This window comes from Callospermophilus lateralis, chromosome 2, assembly GCF_048772815.1.
Source record: "Callospermophilus lateralis isolate mCalLat2 chromosome 2, mCalLat2.hap1, whole genome shotgun sequence".
Classification (NCBI taxonomy): Eukaryota; Metazoa; Chordata; class Mammalia; order Rodentia; family Sciuridae; genus Callospermophilus; species Callospermophilus lateralis.
This window is the reverse complement of record NC_135306.1, coordinates 189,467,658-189,482,136: the sequence shown is the minus strand read 5'-3', so window position 1 is coordinate 189,482,136 and position 14,479 is coordinate 189,467,658. Positions and strand designations below refer to the sequence as shown.

Here is a 14,479-nt window from a genome sequence, read left to right as displayed (position 1 = left end):
GCTCAAAGTAATGAAAGCCATACTAAGAACTAGGTATATGCACACTAGGTTAGGTGATGGGCAGGAGCAAGAAAAAAGGCTGTAATTGCAACTTCTGCCCAATATTTTTTTAAATGTGCCTAAGCATGGAAACACTGGGAGCCATTATTTCTTTGGATTAAACAATAGCTCATGAGATAGGTACTCATAAAACCCACTGTTTATGTCCTCTCACAGCCTATAAAATATAAAGTATTTTATATTTTATTTAGAGACAGGTTCTCACTGAGTTGCTTAGCACCTCACCATTGCTGAGGCTGGCTTTTTGTACTCAACCTCCCGGGCTGCTGGGAAGAAATCTACAAAAGCCTAGGGAGGCGGTGGGAGGGAGAAGAAAACACATTACATCAATCTGCCTCATCTACTAACGACATAATAAACTCAAAGGTTTAATTTTAAACTCGATATAAAAATTAACTCAAAATGGATCAAAGACCTAACATAAGCTAAAACTATAAAACTGTTAGAATAAAATAGGGTAAAAGCTTCATGACATTGGATTTAATGGATATTTCTTGGATATGATGCCAAAGACACCAGAAATAAAAGAAAAAGTAGATAACCAGCACTGTATCAATGTTGCACAAAAGACACTTCCAAGAGCTGGGCGTGGTGGCACATGCCTGTAATAAGCAACATGGGAGGCTGAGGCAGAAGGATCCAGACTTCAAAGCCAGCCTCAGCAACTCAGTGAGAAGCTAAGCAACTCGGTGAGACCCTGTATCTAAGTAAATTATATATTTAAAAAAAAAAAAAAAAGGAGGGTGGGTGGGTGGGGATGTGGCTCAGTGGTTAAGTGCCCCTGAATTCAATGCCCAATACAAAAAATTAAAATAAGACACTACCAAGGAATTGGGCATGTTGGTGCATGCCTGTAATCCCAGCAATTTGGGGGGCTGAGGCAGGAAGATTGCAAATTCAAGGCCAGCCTCAGCAACTTAGCAAGGCTCTAAGCAACTTAACAAAACCATGAGTCAAAAAATAAAAAGGGCTAGGAATGTGGTTCACTGGGTAAGCACCCCTGGGTTCAATCACTGGAATAATAATAATAATAATAATAATAATAATAATAATAATAATAAAATAAAGTAAAATAAAACACCACCATGAGAGTAAAAAGGCAATCTATGGAATGGGAGCAATATTTGCAAATTATCTAATAAGGGGTTAGTGTCCAAATGATTTAAGAACTACAATTCAAAAAAAAAAAAAACAAACAATTTAAAAAAGGGCAGAGGGCATGAATAGACATTCTCCAAAGATGATATATAAATGGCCAGTAATCACCTGAAAAGGAGCTCAGTATCACTAATCATTAGGGAAATACTAATTGAAACCATAGGGAGAGACCACTCCCATTATTATGGTTATTGCGTGGCTTTATAAATAAACAGACACCAAAAACAGCACATGTTCAGGAGTACATGGAGAAATTGGGACTCTTGTATACTGCTGGTGGAAGGTAAAACAGTGTAGCCAATATGAAAAACAGTATCATAGTAAAAAATTTAAAATAGATTTTCCATATGATCCAGCAATACCATTTTGCATATACATTCAAAAGAATTGAAATCATGGTCTCAAAGACATATTTGCACACCCATGTTCATATCCGCATTATTCACAATGGCTGACAGGTGGAAGCAACCCAAATGTCCACCAGTGCATGAGTGGGTAAACAAAATGTGCTACACATACAAAAGAAGCCTTTGAAGGAAATTTTAACACATTCTTCAACATGGATGAACCCTCGAGATGGATATTCTGCTAAGCAAAAGGAAACTAAGATACTCTAAGAGATTTATTTTGAAGGATCAACCTCTGTATGATTCTACTCATAGGAGGTATCAAGAGTAGACAAATTCAGAAGGATAGAAAGTATAATAGTGGTTGCCAGGGTCTGAGGAGAGGGAGAAATTGGGAGCTTGTGTTTAGTGGGCACAGAGTTTCAGTTTGGGAAGATGCACTTGTTCTGGAGATGGACAGTGGCAACAGGTGCACAGCAATGCACATGGACTCGATGGCCGTAAACTGCAGGCTTAAAATGATTAACATGGTAAGTTTTATGTTGGGCATATTTTACTACCACTTAAAAGAGCTATCATAATCTGATTCCCTCAAAATTAAGCCACAAGAATGTAAAATAATTATGCTTCAACTGTTTTATAGTTCTACTTTAGGTATCCCTACTTAATTCTAGGTAATGATTTTTTAAAATTTAGACTTAGGTGCATAAGGGGAAAAGAACCATGTCTTTAATGGTGTGCTAACGTCACATTCACTTACTGAGGAATGTGATTTTCTTTCGTTGCCAAGACAGCAACTGTTGCTGTGGAAACCACACAAAAACAGGGACACTTCACTGAAACAAACTCCACTCACCTGCACAAAGATGCCCTTGCTTCTATACTCCTCATGGAGGCACTGAGAGAAGAAATCTACAAAAGCCTAGGGAGGCGGTGGGAGGGAGAAGAAAACACATTACATCAATCTGCCTCATTTGTAGCCATGGAAACAAAAAGTAATAAACTACTTAACACCATCATTTCTAATCATTCTTTCATTTCAAACACAGGAAAGATGTTTAAAAAAGCCTTCCAAACTTCAAGTGATTTTTATCTGCCACCAAATGAATCCTACAGACCAAAATTTTCATTTAACTGGAAAAAGCTCTTCTTAGTCTGTATTTTTTTTCAAAAAATTACTTTCTAAGAAAAAATACTTTTATATTATTAAAACAAAGGATGCATTTCTGCTCTCTACTTGTAACATAAGCAGAAACACAATATGAATTCTCTCCTATGGGCGATTCTGTTGTGAAAAGGAGAAGAGCAAGAATCCTCTGGATGCTTCAGGGTGGCAAAATCCAAGGAGCACAGAGATGAAAGTGAGAGTCCATCTTCCGATAAATAATGCAACTTTAAATCTATCCGTTGACTTTAATGGGCCCTTTCTCAAAGGTGAACTCAAGCTGGAATCTGAAATGCAAAGTACCAATACAGACTCCATGAAGGTCTGAATTGCAACAGTCTGCATCCATGGGGAAAGGCAGGAAACTGAAGTTGACCGATCACTTCCAACACATGCCATCATTGTAAACATGTCTATGGTATGTTTCAGAGATACTGAAAGCAAGTCCATTGCAAAGATTATGGGGTGGTGTCAAGGTTCTTCAAAAGAAAGTAGTGACTGAGGTTTTTCAAGTGAAAAAGGATGCAAGTGGTTTGCTCTTTTCCTTCACTGGCATGTAGCAAGTTTTTACTATGTATTATAAGTTGCTTATTTCCCCCAAAAGCTTATTTAACTTCAACATCTAAATAGTCATTTTTCCCTTTGGAAATGTATTCCATGCTCAATAATGTATTGGAACATGATGCTACTGACATGCGGGCAGAAGAGATGCATTCTATATATTATTATCCTAGCAGTAATGTGAGGTGAATGGAGATGTTGTACGAAATTATGACAAATTACACAAAGTCTGGAAAATTCTTGTTCACACCCCAGAAGTGACACTGTATATCTGTGAATTCTGCATAATGTGACAGAACGTTACACTTTCCCCAGTCTAGGTTGGCATACTGCATACATTTATGTGCTGACTGGATGCAATTCTTCTATGCTGTGTGAAACTGACTCATTCACATAGCAAACCTCCAATCTCAGACTCATTAGCATCATGTTCTAATTAAGAGAGTAACTAGCCCAGGCCAGCTCTCCATGGAAAGCACAGTATCACTTTTAAAACCAGTAAATAACTGGGAGGAAAACAAGCACCAGCAGCTCTGATGTGCTGTTGTCCCATTTGTAAGTTTACACCTATCAGTATGTCTCCAGCTGTGGCTTCCCCAAAGTTCATGGGGGTATTCCTTTTTCTCTTAATTCATTGGAAAATTGCCAAGAATAGATATTCAAGAAAGTTAAGTCTACGTTAATTACTTGGATTAAAAAATCATTCCTTAGTCTTATAATGACTAAAATTTACTAAAACAAATTCACCTTGGTCGCAGAGTAGATGGTCAACAGTGGAACCGGAAACATGCCACTGGCAGAGGAGATGTTCAGAATTGCACCTTTAGACCTAAAAAGGAAAATGTGCCAAGTCAATGGAATGAATCACATACACAATTGTGTGTGAACTGTAGACTGAGATGTATAACTATTTGAAACAGAACAACATAGCTGCCCTTCTAACACACAGCTCTCCCTGCCTTTCATCAGTGAGTGATATGCTTGGTTAGTGAATGAGGCGTAATTCAATCAAACCAAAAATAGCTCTTCTTTACGGTGAGTTCACTTCCCAGTCTTAGTAATCCAGAGCACGACGGGATCAGACCTATTCTCCTTGAGCTGATCTCTTATCTCTGAGGTCTTCTCTCGTCAAAGCATCAACAATGTTCATTTATAGAGCTGAGGATAAGTAGCTCAGTGATAGAGTAAGTGTTTAGCATGCACTGGGCCCTGGGTTTGATCTCCAGAAACACACACACACACACACACACACACACACACACACACACACACTCACACTCACACACACTCATTTATAGATGCTCCGTACATGCACCTTTATTGTGGAATATCATCCCACACTAGCTTGCTCTAGTATTTAAAGCACTTTATTTGCAAAAATATGTTACCCTTCAACAAAATCATAAACTTCTGGGAATTGAATCCCACTTTTCTTTAAGCACTAAGCAAATGCAGAGTATGGAACAAATAGGTGCTTAAGAAAATCTCTGACAATGAATAAATAGCAATGTCCTGCCCTCATGTTTTCCCTGGTTTATAGATATTTGGGCACCAAAAAGCTGACTCCAAAACTCTGTGGCTCTAGTTCACTTATGTATTCTTTTTCCAAAAGCCAAAGCTTGATTCCTTTTATAACTTTTAGAGACTACTTCCAGTTAAAAGTCAGAAAGTTACCTGGATTTTCTAATTCTATAAGCAAATGAAAAATAGTTTGAGAAAAGCAATGCCGTGAGCCTACTAGGTGTTAGCAAGCACATGCTGGTAGGAAATACGTGCAATTATGACTTCAGGAATGTTAGAACTAACGACCAACTCTTCCCCTCATTCTGTTCTTCTGAGGGGTTCTCTCCCTGTGTTGGGATGGAGCCCAGGGCCCAACATCTGCCAGGCAAGCCTCTTCTACTGGAGGTCCTCTTCTTCAGCTACTGAAATCTGACCCCACCCATGTCCCGTCCTCCACAGCAGGTTCCTTTGCTTCAACCAGTTTTTCATTCTTCTTTGTCTCCATTTATTTCCCCAAAGCCTGTTTTTTAAAAGTATTTTTAAAAAGGGGGACTACCTAGACCCTTTTTAGGCAAAATGAGAGGAAACATGATTAAATGGCATCTAAGTTATTTCAGACATAAATCTGAAAAAGAAATAATCCCCAAAGGTCACCCGCTCCATCTGCCAGCCTCTAGGCAAGATGCCACTCCAACCATCAAAGGGAAGTCTGGATCCTCAGTTTCATGTGTCACCGGAAACAAGCTGGTGGTGCTTTGTGTATTTCTGTGGTGTGTGTGTGTGAAGTCCTTATTAGTAATACATACATCTTTAAACAGTAAAATCCATTAACGTTTGGTGATAGAAATAAGATTAAGTTTAAAAATGCTATTAAGGGTTTTGAAAAAAGCCATTGATGCATGAATTACATCATTCTTGTATTTTTTTTTCTTCTGTCTCTCTCAGAAACAGAAGAACCTTTTCTTTTTTTAATTTTAAGGTAACTTTATCAGGAGTTAGAACCCAATCCTCTAAGATTAAAGAAAAAAACTGATTAACAATGAACACCTAGTCATTTCATTTTATCTATATTTGTAAGAAATTCTTTTGATAAAAATGGAATAAAAATCACTTTTGTTACAGGAGGCTTTTAATACAATATTAATTTACCTTTAAATTATCTTCATATTTTTAGGATGCTGAAATTAGATCATGGTGATGGTTGCACAGCTCTGTGAATATGCTAAAAACCACTGAACAATGCACTTAAAATAGACAGATTTTTAAGGTATGTAAGATGCATCTCAATAAATCTATAAAATGAGAGAAAATACATATTTACGACACATGAGAGTGCATCACCTTTAAGCAGGGTCAGATTCCAATCAAGGGAAAGCTAAAAGAGTGACTCTGTGGTCTGCACCACGGTGTGCTTTCCAAGAAGTAACCCCAAATCCTGACCAATGAACCCCTGTCCTGTGCTCCAAGAACCCCTGTGAGTTTTTATTTTAACTTTTTTCTCATATAAACAAGAATTGTTATCTCCTCACTCATACAGAGCAAGTAAAGAGAAGGCAGTTTGAGGAAGATGTAGATCATGTTTTTTCACTGACGCCACTGTCTACCTTTGCTGGGTTTTGTTAGCTGAATTCTGTACTCTACTCCACTCACACTAGAGGGGGTGGTTGTGTTTGCCCTTGAACAAAAATCTTACATTTCTTACTTCATTTCTCGCCAAAAAAAAAAAAAAAAAAGCAATTTAAAAGCCTTTATAGGTATGTTTAACGTTATCAAATACTTCTTAAAAATTAAATCTTGAACTCATTCAACAGGCTCTTAAAAATTTTATTCAAGGAAGCCATGATTCCAACATTAAAGATAATAAAAGCTTCTTTCCCATTTTCAAAAATTATTATCAATAATGCAATAAGTCACAATCATACAGCCATGCTCCTTCACTTGTTTACTCCCTGAGGCAACTAAGATCTTTGTTTCCCAAGTATTCTACCCTGATTTAAAATTCTAGGGGATAAAGTTACTTTCAGCAAAAAGTCAGAATTTTAGGTTACTTTGTATAAAGCACAGTATTTGCATTTTAAAAAATGTTCAAACAAATTTAAGACTATTCAGATGCTGCATAAAGTGAGAATGTATCACACCTAAGAAGAGGACGGCATTTACAATTATATCCAAATGACAGCAGAGAAAGCACCCCCTCTACAAATCTGTTCTACCATCAAGAACACGTATTTGTCAAGCAAAAACCTCCCCACACCCACAACAGCATACAATTCTGTCTCAGTCTCACTCTTTTTCCAAGGATAATACTATTCAACTTAGTTTTGTCTGAATCATAAATAACACTGGTACTGCTTGTCTCGATTGTCTACTGTATACACTATCCTTTATGTTGAAACGGGCGTGAACCTTTGGGACTGGAAGGCACAAAGGATTCGTCTTTAAAATCAACGACTTTGTCTAGCTCTAATCCTCCATCTAAGCAGAATTAGTGACGTCAAACCAGTTTCCATGGCACAGCTAGACTCATGACAACTCTGTTATATCAAGCAGAAGGACAAAATGGGCTGCGCTTAATTGCACACAGAAACAAACATAAAAGAAAACCCTGGTTAATCTCTCATTTTCCAGGGACTTGGGAATAATTCTAAGATTGGAAGGTACATTAAGAATTTTTTGCTGAAGTTCTATAATGAAGACTCACTCATGTTGCTCATACTTCAGCACATTTTCTAGTTTGTTATGACAAACATCCAAATAAACAAGTCAAGAAATATTTTCTGTGGTGCAACATTTTTAATTCATCATACTGCTTACTCGCTAACAGTCCACAGTGCTGTCTCAGTGGTGCAAATTACTGAGGATCTACTAGAACTAAAATATTGCAAAAACAAAGCAGAAAAATTTCAACTGCTAAAGAAGCGCCTCTCTTCCATTATGAGTCCTCCCACATGCCAAGCAAACTCACCCAACCCTATAACATTTAGAACCCGGCCTTTATAGCTTCCTATAGCTATGCGGTCTACAATTCCCTCAGACCTGTGCAGTTTCCCATAGGCTCTCTTTAGTAGTCACCTGAATAAAAAAAACTGCCAAGCCTCTGTCCTACAAATGTCCCACCATTCGTAGTATCCTTGCTCTCACCTCTTTAAAAAATACTATTGTCATACAGGAAGCAATAGGTCTCCTTTGAAGTAAGTCACTGATTTCTGCCTTCCTGGGGAAACCTCAGCACTGCCCTACTCTGCAGGTGAAGAGGTGGAGGTGGGGAGGTGTAAATGCTACTGTGAAGAACTGGAACCACTGGGTCACTCACAGTGGGGACAGCTACCTTGTGCAGGGTTTGATGGCAGACCAGAGGGAATATGCAGAAGAGACTCCATCATAGTTATTCACATTCCCACTTCCTATCAGAGAGGACATAAGCATGCTCTTACAGGGTCATTTTATTTTTATATATATATATTATATATATTTCTTTTTAAAAAAACAAACGAAATGCTGACTTTGATGTAGAGAGTTCTCAGAGACTCTCAGAAGACAAGAGAAACGTACTGAAATAGAGTTCTATGTCAGGAAAGAATCCTGGAACATAGGGTCAGGTATATAATTAGAACCAGCAATTCAAATACTTACATTATACAATATTGCTTTGTTGAAGAAAGTTTGCAAACATTTAACACATGAAAGAGAATTACCTGCCCTAAAACACCATAACATGTCATAATTCCACCTTAAGCAATACAATATGAAAGAGGCTATTTTTAGCCTTTCCATGGTTGTTATGGCAACCACCTCCTGGCTCCAGCTGTACACAATGTTTATAATTCCAAGGAAGTAGAGAGACCGAGTTTCCTCTGTAATGCAATTATGTACTTTCTACTTCTATGGTAATGATACCTTAGTTTGATTATAGATACTTGTTTAGTGATAGTCAGTTGGCCTTAGGCTATAGTTCTAGAGGGTTTGGAAAATCTCATACATGAGAGGCAGAATCAATGAAAGGAAAAGGGAAAAAACAACAACAACAAAGCCTCTTTCTAAAGGATACTGCTGTTACTCAATGGAGATACCAATCCAGCTATAGGAAACGGGCCATTTTGGGGTGGTGTAAAGAGCAGGCTATAATGAAACCACTTATAATGTGTAAGACGACTGCTTTCAGGTAACCTGTTCACTTGAAGTTTTCTTTTCTTTGGGACACACAACTAATACTTCTGGCCTTCCTTGTAGTTAACTGTAGCCTGTGACCAACTGAGTTCTTAACAATGGAAAATGGGCAGAAGTGATGGATACAACTTCCAGGCTAGCCCATGAAACCCCCCTAAAATCACCCTGGTTCTCCTTCCCTCATGTTCATGCAGAGGAGAACCTAAACAATCATGGAGCCCTTAGCTGGAAGGAGCTTAAGATCCCTGAACGACTAGGGAAAGATGTGAGGGAAAAATAAATCTTTACTGTGTGAAACCTACTGTCTGTTCTGCAGTTAAACTATCCTGATGAATATACTTAGCAACTCCCTAAACTCAAGTGGACGTAGATATTGCTTCCCCTAATCAAAAGCTCTGATTCACAGAATCCATGCCCATCTCTCACTAGTCCTCAGCAAGCACCACAATCGCCCCCATGATGTCGGTTTCCATCCACAGTTTCGGATGGCTTTCCACCAGATCACTTCTCAATTCTGGTTTAAAATCAACTTGACTTCTTCAGGGCAAGGATATAAGTTATCTTTGGAATGCTCCATAGTAAATTTTACTCAATGGAATGCCTGTTAAACGGATGAGTTCTTTTCTTCACACTTTTTTTTTTTTGTTTAACCTAGTGTTCTAACTATAACTGACAATGGCTGCTAGGTCTTCCAAGACAGCAGTGAAGTTCGTAGCTCTTCACATTTGTATTCTTTACTCACCTGTCATTTAACTTTATAGCACTCCATTTGTCTGGACATAAGTTTTTTCACCTCTCAAATTGGGGGATTGCTTTCAATTAATATAAAAGACTAGATTTCTATGACTCTCTGTATCCAGTACTTGATGTTTTGTGAAATGATTTCACAACCATAATCCCTTCTGATACGTTTTTCACCAAAATACTCAAAACTTTCTTTTATAATACTTCTGTGGTTTACAAGTTTTTGTTTTAATTATTTTTTTGAGGTGATGGGGATTGAGCCCAGGGCCTCACATGTGGGAGGCAAGCATTCTTCCACGGAACTACACCCCCCACCCACCTATTTTTTTAATGGATGGATTTATTGTCTTCAAATAATACCATATCATCTGCAGATGTTAAACCTTAATTAAGATGATGGGCAAATTTTCATTCTTAATGAGTTCTGTTCTGTCTTCCCCAACTTGCCCTCTTCCAGGGTTCTGCTCTGGTTAGATCACTACTATTCCCTGTCTGGAGATCAGCAGCACACTCCAGCTGGCAGCCAATTGTAAGTGGCTTGAAAGTTTCAAAGGGAAATTTACAAAAATAAACTACTACAACACACAAAACAGTATATATAAAATGGATTTACAAAGAACTTTGCTGAGCAACAGTTTCTTAATTAGTCTCTGTAGATCCTCATCTCTAAGAGTTACATGAGTTAACACATATTAAATTGTCAATACAACACCTGGCACATAGAGGTCCCCAAGAAACCTAATCCCCGCCAGGAGTTGGTCGTGAAACTCCTCAGCAGAAGTCAGTCCTCGGGTCCTTCCTTTCCAAAGCTGGGATTTCTTTGGCTCTCTTCCAAACTCGGAACAATTTGCAGAGGAAGGATGATTATGAGGCCCTAAATTCAGCAAATGATCAGACTGGTTCAAGGTTTTCTTTGGAGGCCTTGCCATCACTGAGGTTTTTCCAAGGGAGGAATAGAGCTTAAGTATAATTTTACACTTCATGTTACTTTAGCTGTAAAAGTTCTACCACATGATCTTCCATAAAAAATGAAGCCATCCAGCACACCCCAGTGATTCCCAATTCAAACTGGAACACAGATGAGACCAATGGACCCTGCTGTTCCTCCAGGGGTTGCTGATCTTAGGATCACTTCCTAACATGCCTGAGCTCCTCATACATCCATTCTCCTAGAAAGAAGTGGAGAACCAGAGGCATTTGCTTCAAGAAACTACTGATGTGGGCTCTCAGAGGAGGCAGCTTTAAGACGGCATTCCCAGGAATATCCCAGGAACTCTTCCCGCCCCCTTAGAATAGCAGGCAATTGAGTTAGTGATGGTGACTCAGGCTGGCTTTTTAATCCTGATCTAAAGGAACCACCACAACCCTGAGAGGGAAATAAAGAGTCGAGTGGAAAAGGCCTCCTCCAGTGACTCACACTCCACCGTGTGACTCGCCTGCTACTAAGACATGGAGGCTGGGCTCATTAGTCACTTTAATGAAATTTTCAAAGAAAGGATTCTCCCTATAAATAATAATGAGCTCCACATCCACAGTGTGTGTGAGAGAGCTTGTGACTCACCTTTCTACCATGCCAGGCAGCACCACTCGTGTCATCTGCAAAAAAGCAAACAAAACATGACGACTGAGGACACAGCGACAGAGTGAAGGACACCCACCCACACAAGAGAAGGGAATCACAAAGCCACTCAGCACTCAGACAGCAGCTTATTTTATATACTCTATATAATCTGGCTGTGTCAAGAGTGCATAAAAAGGGCAACACATGAAATTACTAGAGGTGACACAGAATACTTTCAGTGAACTTGGCTAAAATTACTTGCCTGAAACACAATACTGGCCCAGGAGCTTCAAATAATACAGGATTTACAGTGAAATTGGTGGTTCCAGAAATGTATTCTCAGAAAAGGACATATGTTATCACAAGAAAGATCCTGCCTACCAAGATTACTGAAGCTTTCTAATCTCAAAAGCTCAATCTTTTCTGATTAAAAAAAAAAAAAAAAAAAAAGCTTTAGCAGAATGCTATAAAGTGTCATGTTGTTGGCAAATATTAAGTGTATATTTCACTTAGCAATCATTTCTTTTGTTAGCCCCGCTAGTTGTAAAATTCATCCTTACAGAAAGTTAAGGTTACCTGTGGTCTCCAGTGGCCACCAATGAAAAGGTAACATCTGCATTCTTTGAGGACTTCATAACTGTGGCTAAATGCATATAATGATGAGAGGCTACTTTTAAATTCTGTTTTGAGATGTTCTTAACAAGAATAGTTCTGAAGACCAATGGGTTACCCAAGATGACACCAGGGGTAAGAACTGAGGCTGGAATACAAATTCCTGACCCTGGGTAAGAGTCAAATTCTAGGCTCAGTGAGGTTGTGGCTCAGTGGTAGAGCGCTCGCCTAGCACATGAGAGGCACTGGGTTCATCCTCAGCACCACATTAAACAAACAAACAAACAAATAAATGTGTTGTGTCTGTCTGCAACTTGAGAAAATATATTTTTTTAAGAGACTAATTCTGTTTTGTAATAATAAAGTCTGAATGCATGCCAGAGTTTTAAGCTTTTTGTCTTGAATATTACATATTAATTAAAATGCACAGTATTTGGGTGGGAAGGGAATCTTTTTGTCTAGAAGCACCCTACAAAAAGAAAGCACCACCCAGATTTTGCCCAGGTAAACTCTGCTTCATGGGCATCCAACCCAGATGAAAACCCTAGAGGTGTCACATACTTTTCAGTGAAAATGCAAGTTCAAGCTGGCACTGTGTCACAAAAGATGAATCATATACTGCCAATTTCAAAACAGAGGTATGTCCTCAAAGCACAAGGGAATCACTTCAACAGAGTGCATCTTTTGGCCCACATGAAAAAGGAGAAACCAAAGAACGAAAAGGCCTAAAACTTTCCTATTGCTCTTCTTACATACACGTCTACATTTTTTATACTAAAATGGCTAAAATGTGAACATGCTAAAAGGACGTAGGCCAGCTAACTTAGAGCTCAAGGTGAGAGCCATGTGCTAACAGTGGCAGAGCAATGAGATAAAAAGAGGCAGGTTTCCTGGTGACTGTGGAGCTACTATGACAAACCTTGATTACCTACCCAGCTTTGCATGGGAGACAGAAATTTCTGTTTTGTTTAAGCCACTACTGTATCTAAACCAATATTTTAATTAATACAGTTGACCATTTGTTTTGATAATGACTGATTAGCGTTCACATTTTAAGAAAAAAAAAAAAAACTGTTCCCAAACCAGCTGTGCTGGCAGCCCAGACTCAACAGTTTAGAGTTTTTAAAACAATTCCACCTTTTCTCTTTTCTAGGTTTGCTTGACCCCATTCAAAATGTGCCGACTGGGCTTCAAACCAAACCTTATGGAACCAAGTCAGAGAAAGAGCTGATTTCCCGACTATCCTGTCAGCACAGCCAGCTTTTCTCCTCTTGGACTGAGTAAGAGCTCTTCAAATTGTTTACACATTTCCTAAGACTTGTCCTTTCTAGAAGCACATAGCAACTCCTCTGCAGTTACTGAATTGCTACTTAATGCAGGTATGGTACCTGGTTAGGTCACAGTCCTAATCCCAGCCCTTGAACTAACTACTGGTGTGACAGCTGTTCCTTCTCTGCAGTGTCCCAACGCAGTCGATGAAGGAAGTGTCTACACTACAGGTTACTATATTCTGAATCTCAAAAGAGGGAATGTGTACAATGGAATGAGCACAGAGAGAAGCCTGCACTACCCTTTTAGGAAGCAACACCACCAACTACCTGGTCCTACCTTCATACATGGCACACCCCAGATGTCCCAGAGCCAAAAACAATGGCACATTTTGAGGTTATCCAGTTCAGTTATTCACATAGAAGTTGCTGGCCAATTTTATTAATATTTTAAAATACCTTAGTTGGAATCTTCTTGGGGGTAGTTGAATTATCCTAAGATTAACTCATAATGATGACTGTACAACTCTAAATGTACTAAAAACCACTGAACTACATACACACTTGCACGTTTTATGGTATACAATTTAGTCCTCAATAAAACTGCTTATGAAATACTTCAATAATCATACAGATAAGAATTAAAGAACTGAAATTACATTTGATGTTACTTGCTGGGTTCCGTGGTACATGCCTATAATCCCAGCAATTCAGAAGGCTGAGGCAGAAGGATCACAAGTTCAAAGCCAGCCTCAGCAACTTAATGAGGACCTAAGAAACTTAGTGAGACCCTGTCTCAACATAGACAATAAAAGGGGCTGATAATGTAGCTTTGTTGTTAAGTGCCTCTAGGTTAAAACCCTTACCAAAAACCAACCACCACACCAACAACATCAAAAATTTGATGTTACTTTATCAAACCTAGGACGTAAAAAGTCACTCAAAATGTTCTATGCATATCAACTTATAGCCTGGAACAATGGAATAACACCATGTTGTAGCCTCTCTCTTTCACAGTTTTCAGGGATTGAACCCAGGGCCTCTCACATTCCAGCCAAGTGCTTTACCATCGAGTCCTAGTCCTGTTACAGTCATTCTTGGGTTCAGCTGAGGTCATATTATCACCTAGGACTACACTTGATGTTGAGGGCTCAGTATCTAATTTGAGAATAGATACATACATAAATCATTACGTGATGATGCTCCGAGTAGACAGAGGGCACTGATGCTTAGAAGGACCAGTTATGCCTGGGAAACAGGTAGAGCTTCACAGATTAAAACATAAAGTTTACTAGACAGAAAAGAAATTCCAGTAGAAGGGATAGAGTGTAAA

At 38.8% G+C, this 14,479-nt stretch overlaps 1 protein-coding gene across 1 annotated transcript in view; it reads right to left on the bottom strand.

Annotated features, from left to right (window-relative positions):
* The window catches only part of Hsd17b12 (hydroxysteroid 17-beta dehydrogenase 12), a 149,881-nt gene that overhangs the window by 14,779 nt on the left and 120,623 nt on the right, over positions 1–14,479 (bottom strand). The window contains exons 7-9 of the mRNA XM_076847071.2: positions 11,267–11,301; positions 4,039–4,120; positions 2,422–2,487 (exon numbers count right to left, since the gene is read on the bottom strand). Of these exons, the coding sequence (XP_076703186.1) occupies positions 2,422–2,487; positions 4,039–4,120; positions 11,267–11,301 (183 nt within the window). The remainder of the gene's footprint in view (positions 1–2,421; positions 2,488–4,038; positions 4,121–11,266; positions 11,302–14,479) is intronic.